General features: G+C 38.2%; 2 protein-coding genes across 4 annotated transcripts in view; one reads left to right on the forward strand and one right to left on the reverse strand.

Moving 5' to 3' along the window:
• The window catches only part of CIR1 (corepressor interacting with RBPJ, CIR1), a 45,135-nt gene extending 35,555 nt beyond the window's left edge, over nt 1-9,580 (reverse strand). The window contains exons 1-2 of the mRNA XM_043577078.1: nt 9,428-9,580; nt 2,890-2,984 (exon numbers count right to left, since the gene is read on the reverse strand). Coding sequence (XP_043433013.1) covers nt 2,890-2,984; nt 9,428-9,499 — 167 coding nt within the window. The 5' untranslated portion in view covers nt 9,500-9,580. The remainder of the gene's footprint in view (nt 1-2,889; nt 2,985-9,427) is intronic.
• A 31-nt stretch (nt 9,581-9,611) lies between these two features.
• The window catches only part of SCRN3 (secernin 3), a 32,617-nt gene continuing 23,444 nt past the window's right edge, over nt 9,612-18,784 (forward strand). Inside the window, exons 1-5 of one of the 3 annotated variants that reach the window (XM_043577079.1) lie at nt 9,612-9,693; nt 11,765-11,933; nt 13,414-13,595; nt 15,364-15,563; nt 17,308-17,520. In XM_043577079.1, coding sequence (XP_043433014.1) covers nt 11,775-11,933; nt 13,414-13,595; nt 15,364-15,563; nt 17,308-17,520 — 754 coding nt within the window. In that variant the 5' untranslated portion in view covers nt 9,612-9,693; nt 11,765-11,774. The remainder of the gene's footprint in view (nt 9,694-11,764; nt 11,934-13,413; nt 13,596-15,363; nt 15,564-17,307; nt 17,521-18,784) is intronic. The other 2 variants (XM_043577080.1, XM_043577081.1) reach the window with 2 other exon arrangements.

An 18,784-nucleotide genomic window follows, 5' to 3' on the forward strand; every position in this document is an offset into this window, starting at 1 on the left:
CACCAATTACTCATAAATGTGCATTTGAATAACCAAACAGAGAAGCAGTGAACACATCTAGTGTCCAGAACCTGGTTTCTAAATACCTTTTTCCAATAAAAGGAATCAAGGTCCAATCAATTTGGTTGATTCCAATGCTAGAGCAGGGAAAAATAAAAGACAAATTTGGACCATCTTATGGTGCCAGGAAGTGGTTTTAAAAAAAGGCTGGGGGTGGGGGATGCCTGGGTGTTTTAGTTGGTTAAGCAACTGATTCTTGATTTCACCTCGGATCATGATCTCATGGTTCGTGAGATAGAGCCTTGTGTGGGGCTCCCATGCTAATAGCACAGAGCCTGCTTGGGATTCTTTCTCTGTCCTTCCCTGCTTGTGCCCACATGTGAGTGCATGCTCTCTCTCTTCAAAATGATTAATAAAATAAAAAAACTTTAGAAAGCCAACACAATTTTAAAAAATAAAATAAAATAAGATTGGGGCATTTGCAATGGTTATACGAGCCAAGCTGGTAGAGCAGTCAAAGGCTAAAATTGAAACAATTTGAGCAACAAAATAAACAACAATAGTATTGGATTATAACCCATTAAAAATTTTTTTTAACGTTTATTTATTTTTGAGAGTAAGAGTGCAAGTGGGGGAGGAGCAGAGAGAGGGAGACACAGAATCTGAAGCGGGCTCCAGGTTCTGATCTGTCAGCACAGAGCCCAAAGTGGGGCTCAAACCCATGAACTGTGACATCGTGACCTGAGCTGCAGTCAGACACTTAACCGACTGAGACACCCAGGTGCCCCTGGATTATAACCCATTAAATAAATATCTGAGTCCATACTGATAGAAATAAATGAATAAATAAATAACTAAATAGGGAAAGGGAAAATTCTTGTTTCCAGAGGAATTCAAATTTTAAAATGTAGAGGGAATGAGAGGAATAGAAAATCACCATTAGAATACCATGGTAATAACTAATGCAGGCAGTATCCACCAATAAATGCTAAATTAGTGGACAAAAGTTCAAGGAAAAATAGATTATTTGCATGGCTTCAAGTATTTAATTACAAAGAGAGTAAAGTAACTTTTTTTAAAATCAAGAATAAACAGTATGGGGCACCTGGGTGGCTCGGTTGGTTAGGCATTTGACTTGGGCTCAGGTCATGATCTCACAGTCCTGGAGTCCGAGCCCCGTGTCAGGCTCTGTGCTGTGTCTCCCTCTCTCTCTATCCCTCCCCTTACTCATGCTCTGTCTCTCTCTCAAAAAATAAACATTAAAAAACAATTTTTAAAAAAAGAATAAACAGAATAATCTGCTGCAAAGCCACTCACCTCCACTATCTCTTTATCAGTCTAATGCAACTATAGGCTGTTTCCCTGAACACCTCTCTACTTTCCCACTGTGATCTTTAATAAGCTTTTACTATATGTAAATCAGGGTTTCTCAACAGTGGTGCTACTGACCTTTTGGACCAGATCATTCTTCGTTGTGTGGGGCTGTCCTGCACATTGTAGGTTGTTCTGCAGCATCCCTAGTCTCCACCCACTAGATGCTGGTAGCATCCAACATCTGAGCTGTGACAATCAAAAACGTGTCCAAACATTGCCACATGTCCCCTGGCAGGGGAGGGGGAAGAGGGGGGTGGATAATGGACTTCAGATGAGAACCATGGATCTAAATCCTTAACATTCTTCATAGTTCAGCTCAAATGTCCCTTCTTTCATTAAGTCTTACCTTGTTATCCCAAATGGAATTACTGTGTCCTATGTTAGCATGCTATTGTTTTTAAAACTTGTGTTTTTAATACATTGTTATTATATTCAGCTTTGAACTATATGTACGTATCACTTACGAGAGAATTCCTGAGGGCAGAGACAAACTACATATCCCACTTTACAGGCCCCTATGACAAAGGGGCCTTTTATTGTCTTGCACAAAAGGAGGTACTCAATAAAAGTTAACCAGATTGAATAGAATTGTTGTGAAAAGTATTTAATTGAAGTAAAAGTTTTATTTCTATAATTTTGCTCTTGATACACTACATATACATATTTTTTTTAAAGTTTATTTTTATTTAGAGAGCGAGAGAGCAAGGGGGCGGGGGGGAGAGAGAGGGATAAATCCCAAGCAGGCTCCGCACTGTCACTGCAGAACCCACTCAGGGTTCAATCTCATTAACCATGAGATCATGACCTGGGCCAAAGTCAAGAGTCGGAATCTTAATCAAATGAGCTACCCAGGTGCCCGACACTACATTAGATTTTAAAGAGAATATTAAGTAATAGTCTAGTAGTACTTTACTTATGTTCTATATTTTGATGAAAAACAGAACTGAGCTGCAGACAGTGTGGTCCATATAATTAAAACATCACTATTCACCTGTTTGATTAACCAAGAGCAACCAGCTTCAGAGTTAGGCTTGCTAATATAAACACAAAATGACAAGAGCTAAACGGGAGGCACTGTGCTGGAATAAACCAACAAAGAACTCTGGTTATGATCCTGCCATTAACAGAGCAATGATATCCAGGTCAAGTAGAGACACTTTACTTTTGATGGTGTCCTATGCATCTTTTCATTTCAGTGTATACTAAAGAAATATCTCTGTAAGAGGTGTCAGGAGTTCAAGTGTAGACTTTTATTGTTCTTCCAAGCTTTACCTAAGTTGGGACTTCCTCATAAGCTGTATATGGAGTCACATCAATGTATATTTTATGTGAACTATTGGTAAGGTTGGAAAAAGTGGCCACGTACAGATATCAGAGTAAAGAGGGTTCACAGGAAATAGAATCCTATCATTGGGGTATTCAATTCAAAAAAGCTAATTTAATATATGATTCAGTAAGGGATCATTCTCATGCAACTGATCATTCTAAAAACACCAGCATAGTGAAATTTCTTACCTATTATCATATGATTCTTGTTCTTTAAGATATTGTTGCATTAATTCTTCTTGTTTCTTCTTATCATATGATATTTTCTGTTCTGCCATCCATACCTAAATTAGTCAAGTAAAAAATTAAAACAGAAAGTTTGCTCGTATTTTATAACAAAATATAAAATGTTATTGTATATAGTTTACAATATAATCTATTTTGGTCATAATGACATCATAAGATGACAACTGAAAAGTCTGACTTGTGCCTTGATACAGGTCCTTAAATCTACACATTCAGTGGTTAAAATTAACAACCCAGGCAACAACAGATGTTGGCGAGGATGTGGAGAAAGGGGAACCCTTTTGCACTGCTGGTAGGAATGCAAACTGGTGCAGCCACTCTGGAAAACAGTATGGAGGCTCCTCAAAAATTAAAAATAGAACTACCCTATGACCCAGCAATTACACTACTAGGTATTTATCCAAAGGATGCAGGAGTGCTGATTTGAAGGTGCACATGCACCCCAATGTGTATAGCAGTGCTATGGACAATAGGCTAAGTATGGAAAGAGCCCAAATGTCCATCAACTGATGAATGGATAAAGATGTGGTGTGTGTGTATATATATAATGGAATATTACTCAGCAATCAAAAAGAATAAAATCTTGCCATTTGCCACAATGTGGATGGAACTATAGTGTATTATGCTAAGCAAAATAAGTCAGCCACAAAAAGACAAATATATGACTTCACTCATATGAGGAATTTCAGATACAAAACAGATGAACATATGGGAAGGGAAGCAAAAATAACATAAAAACAGGGAGGGGGACAAACCATAAGAGACTCTTAAATACAGAGAACAAACAGAGGGTTACAAACAGAGAACAAAAGGAGGGGTTTTGGGTGGGGAGATGGCTAAATGGGAGAGGGGCATTAAGAAGGACACCTGTTGGGATGAGCACTGGGTGTTATATGTAAGTGATGAATCACTAAATTCTATTCCTGAAATTATGATTACACTATATGTTAACTAGCTTGAATGTAATTAAAAAAAAATAACTTAAAAAAAGAAAAAAAATCTAGTTATTCAAAATAGCTAGCTTTCAGGAAAAAATCAAATTTAAGAACCAGTTTAGGGGGCGCCTGGGTGGCCCAGTCGGTTGAGCATCTGACTTCAGCTTGGGTCATGACCTCACAGCTTGTGAGTTCGAGCCTCACATTGGGCTCTGTGCTGACTGCTCAGAGCCTGAAGCCTGCTTCGGATTCCGTGTCTCCCTCTCTCTCTGCCCCTAACCCACTCACATCCCATCTCTGTCTCTCGAAAATAAATAAACATTAAAAAAATTTTTTAAGAACCACTTTAAGTACCTGTGGTACAACAGCTTCTTGCACTTAGTCTCTGTGTTATTTCAGAGAAGAGAATGATAATCTTTCTATATGGAGTATGTCTAGTCCAGAAAACACCCAAGGCACAGCCAGTAGGATTAAACAATGCTCCCAAATGCCAATGGAGGAGAAATGGAGGATGAGAAAAAGAAAAAAAGAAAAGGAATTGAAAGGTAGTTGCAGAAAAAAGGGAAGAGACAAGAGAGGAAACAGAGATAAGAGAGAGATGCATGAAATGCCTTGGAGTTGCTCAAGGGCACCAGTATCACAGGCTGAATGTATCCCTACATGAAATCCTCAAAATCATAAACGTGGTGGAGGTAAAAAGCCCACACAACTTAAGCAAGGATACTTAATCAGGTTATTTCTAGACTGAAAAGGTATCAAATGCCTTCCAACTGCCTTTACAGTAAAGGACACAGTATTTGACAATTATTCAACGTAAAGAGCCAGTCAAAACTTTCCATCCATGGGTGCCTGTGTGGCTCAGTTGTTAAGCCTCTGACTTCAGCCCAGGTCATGATCTCACGGTTCGTAAGTTCAAGTCCTACAGCATGTGAGCTTGAGCCCTGCTTTGGGTGAGCACGTGCCTCACTTCGGGTAAGCCGCACTTCTCTCTTTCTCTCTCTCTCCCTCTCTCTGCCACTTGTGGGATTCTCTATCTTTCTCACTGCCCTGAGCTCACTTGCAATCTCTCTCAAAAACAAACAACACACACAGACACACACACACACACACACACACACAACTTTCTAAACATGCTAGGTTTTAAGAAGGTAAATTAGAGGACAAATACTTACATTGATAAAATGATGTCATTAACTGTGGGGGCAAATAAGTGTGGGACAAGGCTGCCGTTAGTTAATTTTAGAAGCAAAACAGGGGTAGTTACCAGTTTGTTTGTATGTGTGTATGCATGTATGTATGTATTCATTCACTCACTCACTCACTCACTCACTCATTCATTCAGGCAGAAAGAGAAGAGAGAGAATCCCAAGCAGGCTCTGCAATATCAGTGCTAAGACTGAACCAAATCATGAGATCATGACCTGAGCCGAAACCAAGAGTTTCGAAGGTCAACTGACTGAGCCACCCAGGTGCCCCACCAGTATTTTAGTAGTGATGAAATAGGAAGGTTCCAAGGGGACACAGTGTGAGATGGACAAGTAGGAATTCATATGGAAGTGAAAGCAAAAACAGAAATGAAAAGAATTCTTCAGGGACAGAATATACCAAACATTTCTTTTGGGATAAGTTTCTGAACGTTTTCTCCACTGACTTCATACTTACCAGTGTAATGTTACAGAAGAAAAACCTACACTTGGGATAGGCAGTAAAAAGCACGTTTGGAATTTTCACTGCAGCTCAAAATGAAAACAGTTGCAACAAAGACATGCAAGGGGTCACTGCCTGGAGAGTAACACACTAATCATAACATGGCATTTCTAACAGAATAACTATAATTTATTTAAAGTTTTAGATTTTACAATGTTATTTCACCAGTCTCAATTGCTCAAGAGCTGAAATACATACTGAGTATCATGGACTGGAATAAAAATAAAACCCATTCTTAGCCTTCAAAATGCTCAGAATCTGCTAATAAAAAAAGTATGTTTAAGCTATTTCAGAATAAAAAAATGAACTGTGTAAGTGATAACAAAGTTTGCTATCTGGATAATAGGAATACATACAAGATAAAGAAATAGAACAAGACGGTGATTAATTTTAGAGGACGGGAGGAAGGCTGGTATAATGGAATACTTTATAGCAAGTTTTGGTTTTTATTTTGTTATTTTTTAATTTTTATTTTTGAGAGAGAGAAAGAGAGCGCGCAAGGGAGAAGCGGGGGCGGGGGGGCAGAGGATCTGAAGTGGTCTCTGCACTGACAGCAGAGAGCCTGATGTGGGGCTCAAACTCATGAACCATGAGATCAGAACCTGAGCTGAAGTCAGATGCTTAACCGACTGAGCCACCCAGGTGCCTATTTTGGTTTTCAGAAGTTAATTTTTTTTTTTACCAATATATTTTTTAAAGTTTATTTATTTACTTTGTGAGAGAGAGAGAGAAAGAATGAGTGAGGGACGGGCAGAGAGAGGGGCACAGAAGATCTGAAGTGAGGCTGGAATTCATGAACCACGAGATCATGACCTGAGCCAAAATGTGACGCTTAACCAACTGAGCTACCCAGATGCTCCAGAAGTTAATTTTTAAATTAAGTAAATATATTCATAGGCAGCCAATGATATTATTTCTTCTATATCCTTCCAAAGATGTTCTAATGCATATATACAGAAAACAATGTGTGTGTATATATATATATACATACATGTATATATATATATATATACACACACATACACGTATATATATACATACATGTATATATATATATCTATCTATCTCATACACATTCTTTTCTCACTCTTTTCATAAATGGTAACATATACTGCATGTATACACAGAATATGTATAAAATAAAATTGAGTATCATAGAGATCACTCCTAGGTCAGTTAAAAAAAAGTTTCTTGGTTTGGAGGGAGGAGGGGCTGAATATCATTTTACTGTGGAGCTATCCCATCATTTACTTAACCAATCTCCTGTTCTACTGACGGGCATTTAGGAAATTTCCAATCTTTTGCTATTACAAACTCTGCTTCAACAAATAACCCTCTACATAAGTAATACCATACATGTCAAGCAGGGTTTTGAAGAGGATCAAAACTTGGCAAGGAAAAAAACACGGTAAGATAGTACTAGCAGAGGGAATAGCTCAGACAAAGGCCGAAAGGTGCAAAATAAGAATTAAGTAGTTTAATATTACTGGAGTGTAAAATCTGAGGTAAGAGAGTAGCAATAGGGGATGAAGAAGGAAAAATAAACTGAAGCCAGATAACTAGGATTTAATCCTGTAGTATTTTACTAAGAAGCCAAGCAATCAGATTTGTGCTTTAAAAAGATCACTCTATGGGGGCGCCTGGGTGGCTCAGTTGGTTAGGCATCCGACTTCAGCTCAGGTCACGATCTCACAGTCTGTGAGTTCAAGCCCCGCGTCGGGCTCTGGGTTGACAGCTCAGAGCCTGGAGCCTGTTTCCGATTCTGTGTCTCCCTCTCTCTCTGCCCCTTCCCCGCTCATGCTCTGTCTCTCTCTGTCTCAAAAATAAATAAAAACATTAAAAAAAAATTTTTAAAAGATCACTCTATGGAAACAACCCAAATATTCAACCGATGAATGGATACATAAAATGTACTATATCAATACAATGGAATTATTAAGCCATAAAAAGAAATACAATACTGACACGTTCTACAACATGGATGAACTTCAAAACTGTTATGGTAAGTGAAAGAAACCAGCCACAAAAGGCCATATATTGCATGATTACATTTTTAGGAAACATCCCGAATAGGCAAACCCACAGAAATAAAGTAGGTTAGTGGTTACCTCGGGATGGGGGCGGGGCGGGGATGGTGGTAAGGACAAATGGAGAATAACTGCTAACAGATACAGGTCTTGCGGGGAGATGATGAAAGTATCCTAAATTGTTTGTGGTGGTGACTGCACAAATCTGTGAATATACTAAAAACCACTGAACAGTACACTTTAAGTGGGTAATTGTCTAGTATGTGAACTGTGCCTCAATAAAGTTGCCAAATAAAAAATATTATCCTGATAGCGATGTAGAGAATGGATTTGAGAGGGGTCAAGACTGGAGGCCAAAAAAACCAAAACAAACAAACAAAGCCCCCCCAAAACCAAACCTGTTAGGAAATTTAATAGTTCAGGTGGAAGATGACGAGGGTCTGAGCTAAAAAACAGGTAGTAGTGATAAAGAGGAGAGATGAATTCGAAATATTTGGAAGGTAAGACAAATTGAATTTATTAGCTACCTAGATAAAGGGGTAACGGAAAAGGGATATATCTTGAATTTCTGGGTTGGGTGACAGGATGTGTGTTACCACCTCTATTTCCTACTCATGAGATAGGAAGTATAAAATGAAGAGCAGATTTTGAATGAAAGACATATCCATTTCAGACATGTTGAGCTTGAGATGCCTGTAATATGTCAAGATGATAATTTCCAGTATGTAGTGGTCTTGACATGCCCCAAGCTGGGAGAAGAAATGTGAGACTGTAGATTTGAGAGTCCTGAGTAAAGAAGTAGTTAAAACCATGAAATTGGACGTGATTGCCTGGGAAAGCATATAAAGTAAGGCATAGGCCAAGGATGAAGCTCTGGGTAATACATGCATTTTAGGAGTAGGCTAAAAATAAGTATGTGTATAGGAGCAATTAACATTTTATTGAGCAATCCCTCTATGTGGTACTTTGTTTCAAGCCTTTATCTATAGCAGCTTATTTAGTCCTCATAACAATTTCACAAGTCAAGGCAACTGATACTGTTCATTTTAAATTTATAGATTAGGAGGCTGAGGATAAAGGATATTAAGTATTTGTGTAAGATCTCAGGGCTAAAAGTGATTGTGCTGGGAGCGCTTGGCTGACCAAGTTGGTAGAGCAAGCGCCTCTTGATTTCCTGGGCAGGAGTTAGAGCTGCACGTCGAGTGTAGAGGTTACTTTAAAAAAACAATAATAAAAAATTCAAAAAAAAGTCAAACGTCGTTGTATATCGGAAACTAATGTAACGTTGTATACACGTCAATTAAAAAAAATATTAAGTAAAATAAACAGCCAAACTTCAAAGAGTTCACCCGGCAGACGCTACATTATCGGGTGGGATAAAGACAGGAAGAGGTGCCTTTATTTCCCTCTTAAGAGCTATCTTAAATAAACAGGGAATCACTTTTGTACGGGATAGCAGAGCTCAGAAGCCACGATCCCTGTGATCCGAAAAGACAAAACCAAAAACAGTTGAGAAAGTAACGAGGAACCATATGATCATACTTCGTATCTTACAGATTTACACATTCTAGATGACAAGCCGACCGGGCAGACGAAGGCTGCCCGCCTCCCGGCTGATGGAGAATAAGCGTCGAGGCCAGCTTTATTAGCGAGTTTCTCAGCAGAGAAAAAGGGGCGGGAAGACCAGGGTGTCAGGCCTGGGGAAGCGGCGACTGTTCCAGAAATCCCACAGACACAACCACTTTCATCACCTCCAGCCCTGGGGATCCCAGGCGCCAAGAGCCAGAACCCTACCCGGCTCCCCTTACTCACTTTCTTGATATTGGATTTGGAGGCGGGATGAAAGTCCTTCTTGCACATGAAATTGGCAAAAGACTTCCCCATCTTGAAGCCTAAGCTGGGGCCGGCGGCCACTGGAACTGTGAACAACGTAAACAAATACTGCCGCCTAACCGGAACTGCGCCTCCAGTGGCAGCGGGAACTTCCGCGGTCAAAGGTGACAGCTTCCGGCCGCTAGCTCCTCCGCCCGCCCTAGCACACCCCTTACCCCTTCCTCTGAGGGTAGCTCCTAGGCCAGGTGAGGGGCGTGAACGGGGCAGGGGCGTGCAAAGTTGTGGTGCTAGGTGGGAAGCCGCGCGCTGTGGCGTGGCGGGACCGAGGGGCTCCGGGAGAGGCCCCGGGTCTGGGGTGAGCCGGCTGCGGGCTGAGCGCCGCCAGCTGGGGTGCAGAGTGTGTGCTGGGTGGCAAGGGGTGCTTGAAGTTCGTTCTCTTTATTCTGTGAACTCTGACTCCGGGTACATAAAGTTCTCCGCACCGAGTTTTCTCGAATGCGTTTTGAAAATAGTACTTCTTGTCCAAACTGTAGTACGTACGGATCGGGTGGATCAAACGACGTGATATTTCTAAAAACGCTAAAGCATGTAAAATGGAATGTCAACTCCGTAAGAGCGAGGATTCTCAGCTGTACCGTGCCTGGTTCAGAAAGATGTTCCTAAACATTTGTTGATGATGAATGCGTACTGGGAGTTAATAAAGACTCTCAAGCCATCCCCTTCTAAACGTGCTAGGCGTTTTCCTAAGTAGGTGGCGTGTTTCCTTAGCTTCTCGTATGACTCCAGTTAGCATAGGTCATCTAGTGCATTTTGACGGCCCTTCAGACTCCAGGGTTTTGAGTGGACATGGCTGCTTTGCTGTAGGGGATCCACCAACCAAATCCTCAGCAAGGAGGGGGTGGGTATGATAACAAGAAGAAGCCTTTTATGAGAAATATACTCTTCTGCCCAATAATAACAGCTTTCATTTGAGTGTCTGATATGTTCCTTGCACTGTGCAAAAACGCTTTACACACTGTCTTTTTAAATTCTAATAACAACCTCCTGAGATATTTACCGATGAGGCAGAAGGCTTAGTTCGAGACTGAATAGCTTGCCAAGGTCATGCAGTGGTATAACTAACTTTGGAACACAAATAGAACTGGACCTAGGACATAAAGGTTGAAATTTACACAGAAAAGAACAGCAGCAATCGTGACTTCCCTCTTTCAACAACAAGAAAAGAGTAAAGTGTTAGGAGTTTCAGGCTGAATGTGTTTCTTTCTTACTTGAGTCACTTGTTTTCTTTTGAATGACACATTTATTAAACTTACTTTTTGTTTTTAAACTGCTAGTATGGGTTACCTGGGTGACTCAGTCAGTGGATCATCCAATCTCGAGTTCTGCTCAAGTCCTGATCCCAGGGTCGCTGACCATGGAGCCTGGTTAAGATTCTCTCTCTCTCAAAAAAAAATTTTTTAATAAAATAAACTGCTAGTATCTGTTTGTGTAAAGCGATTCTAAAGTTTGGGCATTATAAAATAAGGGAAAGCAGGAAACTCTAAAACAGTATGTCCATTCTGGAAGCAAATATGATCTACCAAAACTGAGGATTTCAGGTTTTCCAAATTACAAATGAAGACACAATCTTGATACTAAATTCTACAATCAGGATTTATAAGTTATGTATGTGAACTTCTTCCTAGACATATCAACAGTTTGGTATTTTGATTGACATGTTTTTGTATTTGTCTGATTCAGTGAGTCTTAAAATTTCAGTCTTCTCAGTATTATAATCTGGGTGTATTCTTCTCCAGCTCAAAGGAGACCCCTTCCTTCCTTTGAGGAAGTACTGGGACATTTCATAACTTCAGGTGATGAGAATACAAAGATTAATAAAGCACGCTCCCAGCTCTCATGGATCTTATTGTCCAGAAGGAGACTCATATATGTGCGCAAATATGGAAACTCATAGGCGTACACAAATATAGTCTTCATAGCAGTAGAGTTAAGTGCATGGGTTCCCAAATATGGAAATACTGAAAGGAGATTCAGGGAAAAATTCGGGAGAGAAAGATCTTAGAGGATAAATTTAACCTATAGACTAGAAGAAGTTACTTGTAATGTCATTTTCTTATTGATTCTTGTAGTACAAGATTCATTCCCAAGTCATTTTCTTACAGATTTTTGTAGTGCAGTACAAAGTTTAAAACGTTCATGAACACTCTTTATTTGATATGGCAATAACATCCCTTGGTTGTCAAGTAAAACTCTTTGTTTTGTATATACTAAAAATGTTTCTCCCTTTTTATTTTGAATCTTCTATGTGTTTTTTAGTTTTTAAAAAATGGAACCTTGTTCCTGTGATACTTTTGTGGCATTACCTCCAGCAACGGTTGATAACAGGATTATTTTTGGAAAAAATTCAGATAGATTGTGTGATGAAGTACAGGAGGTAGTTTATTTTCCTGCTGCAGTTCATGAGAACCCGAGAGAACATCTTCAGGTAGGTGAAGTACATGTTTTGTTAGCAATGGTTTTCTTTAAAAGTATCATAAGCAGCCTTTTAATTAGCTAGTTATTTGGCAGAGATTCTAGAAGTTAAAAATTCAAGAATTTAAATTTGAAAAATAATTTGAGTCAGAATTAGACTTCTGGTCTTTTCTTTCAGTGATGTGGAGGAAGCTGAAAAAACAATAGAAATAGTTGTTGATTCTTTGATCAAATATTTGAATGTTTATCATATGCAAGCATGTCAAATAGGGCAAGGATTTAACGCCTGCTGTCAAGACTAGTTCTGTCTTCCAGGAGCTTAGAGTCTAGTAGAGGAATAGGATGTATATGTAATTAACCCCATTGTAAAGTGGGATGCTTTAATAAGAGCCACAAGTTGTGTCAGCAATAGAGAAGGAGCAATTAATTCAGACTAGAGATCGAGGAAGGCTTCCCCAGGAGCTGGGATTCAGCTGGAGTTTGATGGCCAAAAAGGATTCTGATTGGTGTAGAATAGAGAAAGTCATTCCAATCTCTGGAAATAACAGTTTTAACATCAAAAAAGGTCTATGGGGCCCTGTGGTTACATTATTAATATGCATTTTATGCAATCATTCGGTAGTATACACATTAATTAAATGATCCTTTAAAAATTTTTATTAAAAACCCATTCAACACAGAACTTAAAGTTTCACATTATGCTTTTATTGCTAACATATTTTTTAGATTTCATTTTATTGATATTCTAATAATAAAATATATTAAATAAGATGTTTCCTGTATACAGGGAAATTTTTTTTTCTTTTGCTGAGACTATTTATTCATCATGGGTCCCTTTCCACTTTCTCTCTTTATGTTTAAATTTCTCCTGTTCTGAACCCAGTGGTTCTTATTCTTTTCACTACTGTGGACATACCAGATGGTTGACTTTCACATGCTACATAATTCTCTTGTATGTAATTCATACAAGCAATTCTCTTGTATGTAAGGGCTAACATATGGGACTTAGGTCACTAATCAAGAAATACTAGACATTGAGATTGAGGTCTCCTCCCTTGAGCATCAACTCAATACATCCTCCTCTACAAAATGTTTCAAGATTTCACAACTAGAAACTATCTCTCTACTGAGCTTCCGTTAGCACCTCATTTTTATCTTTCTTCACAGCCCTTATACTTTACATTTTGTTATGTTTTAGTTAATGTGCAAGTCTTAGTTTCTTGAAAGCAAGATCTGTATCTAATTCATCTTTGTAACTAACATATCTCTTAGCAGAGTACTTTATAAGAGGAGATGCTTAGTAAATATTTGAAGGAATAAAAGCTTTAGGGTCAATTCTGAATATGTTTTAGGGGTAATGACTTTATTATTGAAATTTTTAAGTTAGTTATACTTTATTTCATAACGGGTATGTCTTCTGATTTTTAGGATTCTAGAATTTGGTAACTTTTTCTTTTTTGGTTTTATGGTTGTTGTTATGCCTTTCTTTACAGTGTACTTACATAGAAATTGATCAAGTTCCTGAAACATATGCTGTTGTCCTCAGTCGCCCAGCTTGGTTATGGGGGGCAGAAATGGGAGCCAACGAGCATGGAGTTTGCATTGGGAATGAAGCTGTATGGGGAAGAGAAGAGGTGTGTGATGAAGAGGCGCTACTGGGCATGGATCTTGTCAGGTTATTTTTTAATTATATTTTTCTGGTATAGACCATGTCTAAAATTTTAATTTTGGTGTAACTCTTGCCAGTTTTATTTTCCTATTTTTGTCCCATTTTGGGGATGTCGATACTTCATAGTTTGTGTTCAAATGCTTTAGAATACAGGCATACCTCACTTTATTATGGTTTCCTTTATTGCACTTCACAGATACTGCATTTTTTAGAAATGGAAGGTTTGTGGCAATGCTGTGTCAGGCAAGTCTGTTGGTGCCATTTTTTACAATAGCATTTGCTCACTTTGTGTCTCTGTGTCACATTTTGGTATCTCACACGATTTTTGTGTCTCACGCTATTTTTTTTATTTGTATATTTTTTAAGTGTGTTTATTTATTTTGAGGGAGACAGAGACAGCATGAGTGGGGGAGGGGCAGAGAGAGGGAGAGAGAATCCCAAGCAGGTCTGCACTGTCAGCACAGAGCCCGATGTGGGGTTTGAACTCATGAGCTGTGAGATCATGACCTGAGCCAAAACCAAGAGTTGGATGCTCAACTGACTGAGTCATCCAGGCGCCCCAATTCTCACACTATTTCAAACTTTTTATTATTATTATATTTCTTATGGTGATCTGTAATCAGTGATTATAACTTATTGAAAGCTCAGATAATGGTTAGCATTTTTTAGCAATAGTTTTAAATTAAGGTATATAATTGTTTTTTTTAGACGTAATGCTGTTGCATACTTAATAGACTACAGTATAGTGTGAACATAACTTTTATATACACTTGGAAACCAAAAAATTCATTTGACTCACTTTTCGCAATATTCATTTTATTCCAGTGGCCTGTAACTGCTCCTGCATTATCTCCGAAGTATGCCCATATAGGCATGTAATTTGAAGCCTCAAATATCATTGAGAGAAGGGGTTGAAAATTATGGTTTATTGGAAATACCAAATATACTTTATCAGACCTTAATTCTCACAGTAACCTCATGGACTATATATTATTATCCTCATTTTACAGATGAGATACCTGAGGTACAGAGACAAAGCAACTTGGCAATAAGTTACCACATTGGAATTTTAACATTGAGCTACTTCACTCCAAAAACTTTATTTTCATGATTTCAAACTGACTTCAGAAGGAATGGCTTAGAAGTTGGATTTCAGGGGTGCCTGGGTGGCTCAGTCAGTTAAGCGTTCAGCTTCGGCTCAGGTCATGTTCTCACAGTTTGTGAGTTCGAGCCCTGCACTGAGCTCTGTGCTGACAGCTTGGAGCCTGGAGCCTGCTTCAGATTCTGTGTCTCTCGCTCTCTTCTGCCCCTCCCTCTCTTGTGCTCTGTCTCTGTCTCTCTGTCTCTCTCAAAAATAATAAACGTTGGGGCGCCTGGGTGGCTCAGTCTTTGAGCGGCCGACTTCGGCTCAGGTCATGATCTCGCGGTCTGTGAGTTTGAGCCCCGCGTCAGGCTCTGTGCTGACAGCTCGGAGCCTGGAGCCTGTTTCAGAGTCTGTGTCTCCTCCCTCTCTCTGACCCTCCCCCATTCATGCTCTGTCTCTCTCTGTCTCAAAAATAAATAAACGTTAAAAAAAAAATTAAAAAAAAAATAAACGTTAAAAAAAAATTTTTTTAAAGTTGGATTTCAGTTTATCTGTTAACTTAAAACAGATAAAGTTCTTAAAAAAGAACTTTTATTTTGAATATAAAATAAAATCTCATGTGCATGAAATTATTTAAGAAAAATAATGGAGATTTATTTTAATCTGAGAACTTTAATATTTTTATTTTAGACTTGGCCTTGAAAGAGCTGATACAGCTGAAAAAGCCCTCAATGTCATTGTTGATCTATTAGAAAAATATGGCCAGGGTGGAAATTGTTCAGAGGGTAGGATGGTATTCAGCTATCATAACAGTTTCCTGATAGCTGATAGGAAAGAAGCCTGGATTCTGGAGACTGCAGGGAAGTACTGGGCAGCAGAAAAAGTACAAGGTATGGACAACTTCTCATGATTTAATTTGTTTTTAGTTTGTTTTACAATTAATAAAATAACCCCCTTAACTGTAGACATTGCATTTAATTGTTTCTCAAGATTTGTAATCCAGTGCAATAAAGGGTTAAAGTGCAGGGGAAATGAAAAAAAAATGTGAAAGAATGTAATAGTGAAAGAGCACTATAAAAAACTTTTCTGAAAAAGAGGAAAAGATGATGTTATCTCTTTTTCATATTATGATATTAATTTTATATGACCTGTATATATTTTCTGTGCAGCTGCTCTTGGCTGTTTTATAGTACTTTTCCACTTAATAACCCCTTGCCATTTCTTCCTCATTTACCTTTGGGCTGAACTCAAAAATTTGATCACACATGCATAAGGAGGTAAGGCAAGGGGAGTGGGAGTGTTGCTGGGGATTTGTGTCTGTCCATTAGGGTTGGAAAGAATATGTTGATATTATAGTAAAGCATAAACACTGAATAACACAATTTGATTGTTTTGGGATGCTTTACATGTTTTTCGTGGTTTCTTTGTGATCAAATATTCCTTTCATTTTTAAAGTGAGGAAATCCAGAAAAGGGATGTGATTTACTCAAGGCAGTGATTGAAAGGCTTAGAATTTAAATCTTTCCATCCTGACTCTCAGTTCAATATTCTTTCATTAGAGTACAGCCTTGTGCTTAAGCATGATCATGTACTTCCTATGTACTTACCTCCTGGATCTCCTAGTTTTACAGGGGAGATAAGGTACACATGAGAAAATATTGCGTGTTGCATGAATGATTCAGGCACATAGATGCTGTGAACAATTAGAGAAGGGAAAAGTAATTGTGGACTGGAAAAATTCAGAAAGTCTTCATGAAGATAGCCTTGAGCTTTGGAGGATTTGGATGTTATTTTTCAAAATAAGTCATTGCCAGTTTTGATGGACATTTCATTTTATATATTGCCTGTGTGTTTGTTAAGATATAAAAGTGAATTTAGACATTTTATTATTTTCTAATTGGGGGGCAGTTGATTTCTACTTGTCAGAGTGTTATTCTAAATCTGTTTTAAAACATTCACCAACTTTCATTTTTCGTGATCTCTTTTATTTACTATGATCTCTTTAGAACTGGTTTTTATTGTTTCTTCTGTTTTGTTTTTTATTTTTTATTTATTTTTTATTTATTTTCAATATATGAAGTTTATTGTCAAATTGGTTTCCATACAACACCCAGTGCTCATCCCAAAAGGTGCCCTCCTCAATACCCATCACCCACCCTCCCCTCCCTCCCACCTGTTTTGTTTTTTAGTTGAAAATTTGTTATAACTTAGTGCCATGATATTTTGCAAAGTCTTATATTTCTGTTCTAATATTATTTATGACTACTTCTTAAAAAGTAACTTCTAGGGGGTGCCTGGGTGGCTCAGTCACTTATGTGTCTGACTTCAGCTCAGGTCGTGATCTCACATTTTGTGGGATTGAGCACTGTGTCAGGGTCTGTCCTGACAGTATAGAGCCTGCTTGGGATTCTCTCTCCCTTTCTCTCTGCCCCTTCCCTATTCACATGCTCTGTCTCTCTCAAAATGAATAAACTTAAAAAAATTTTTTTTAAAGTAATTCTTTTATGTCTTTGAGTGTGTAATAGAAGTCTACATTCACATTTAAATAGTGGTTAATAATTACAATGTACAGATAAATACAGTATGTTAAATGTGATTTTTCTCTTCCCTTTCCTTGTTCTTCTTTGAAAATAGAGGGAGTTCGTAATATTTCTAATCAGCTTTCTATAACAACCAAGATTGATCGGGAACATCCAGACCTGAGAAACTATGCTAAGCAGAAAGGTTGGTGGGATGGTAAAACGGAGTTTGATTTTGCTGCAACATACTCTTATCTTGACACAGCCAAGATGATGCTTTCACCAGGCAGATACTGTGAAGGCTACAAGCTTCTGAATAAGCACAAAGGTAATTTTATCATTGAAATAATATCAGAATGAAAAATTATATTTTGTCTAGGTATAATGTAGATATGATAAAATCTGGTTTGGGGGGAATTATTCTTAGTAGAGATATAGTTTTATTAAACTGAAATTTTGTAAACTGATGTAAGCTTTTTTTCCCTCTGAGATGACTGAAGCACTATATAATTTTGAGAGGATAATAATTCTTTTATTTTTAAATTTTTTTAAACATGTGTTCATTCTGAGAGAGAGAGAGAGAGAGAGAGAGAGAGAGACAGAGCGTGAGCAGGGAGGGGCTGAAGGAGAAGGAGACACAGAATCTGAAGTAGGCTCCATGCTCTGAGCTATCAGCACAGAGCCTGATGCAGGGTTTGAACCCACAAACCTGAGCCTAAGTCAGATGCTCAACTGACTGAGCCACCCAGGTGCCCTTAGACAAATTAGACTTTAGAGCAAGATGAAATACCAGGGAGAAAGAGGGACACTACATAATCAAAGAAAGGTTATTTTAGGCTTATTATGTTTCCCTGGTAAATATATATGCATCTAACAACAAAACTTCAAAATACATGAAGAACTGACAGAATTCAAAGGAAAAATAGACAATTTCATAATTATATTTGGAGACTTCAGTACTTTTAGTTATCAGAAGAACCACTGGACAGGAAATCTGCAAGGATAATAAAAAACCTGAATAATACCATCAACCACTATATCTAACTGATTATTTATAGGATACTCCACCCAACAACAACAGTGTAACATATATTCTTTTCAAGTGCACATCAAACATCAAGGTTACCCATATCCTGGGTCATAAAACAAATGTTACCAAATTTAAAAGAAACAGTGAGCAAAGGATGGTTTCTGGTGATAATGAAATTAAATTAAAAATCAATTTTAGAAGGATATCTGGAAAGTCCCCAAATACTTGGAAATTGCACAACATACTTTTAATCTGTGGGTCAAAAAAAGTCTCAAGGGAAATTAGAAAATATTTTGAGTGGAATGAAGTGAAAATGAATATACCAAAATTTATGGGATGCAGCAAAATAGTGCTTACAGGGAAATTTATAGCACTTAGTGTTCACAGAACAAAGTAAGAAAGGTCTTAAATCAATAATATACTTAAACGTTCAACCTTAAGAAATGAAACAAAATGGAGGCGCCTGGGTGGCTCAGGTGGTTAAGCGTCTGACTTGGGCTCAGGTCATGATCTCCTGGTTTGTGAGTTTGAGCCCCACGTCAAGCTCTGTGCTGACAGCTCA

This window comes from Prionailurus bengalensis, chromosome C1 (assembly GCF_016509475.1).
Source record: "Prionailurus bengalensis isolate Pbe53 chromosome C1, Fcat_Pben_1.1_paternal_pri, whole genome shotgun sequence".
Taxonomy (NCBI): Eukaryota; Metazoa; Chordata; class Mammalia; order Carnivora; family Felidae; genus Prionailurus; species Prionailurus bengalensis.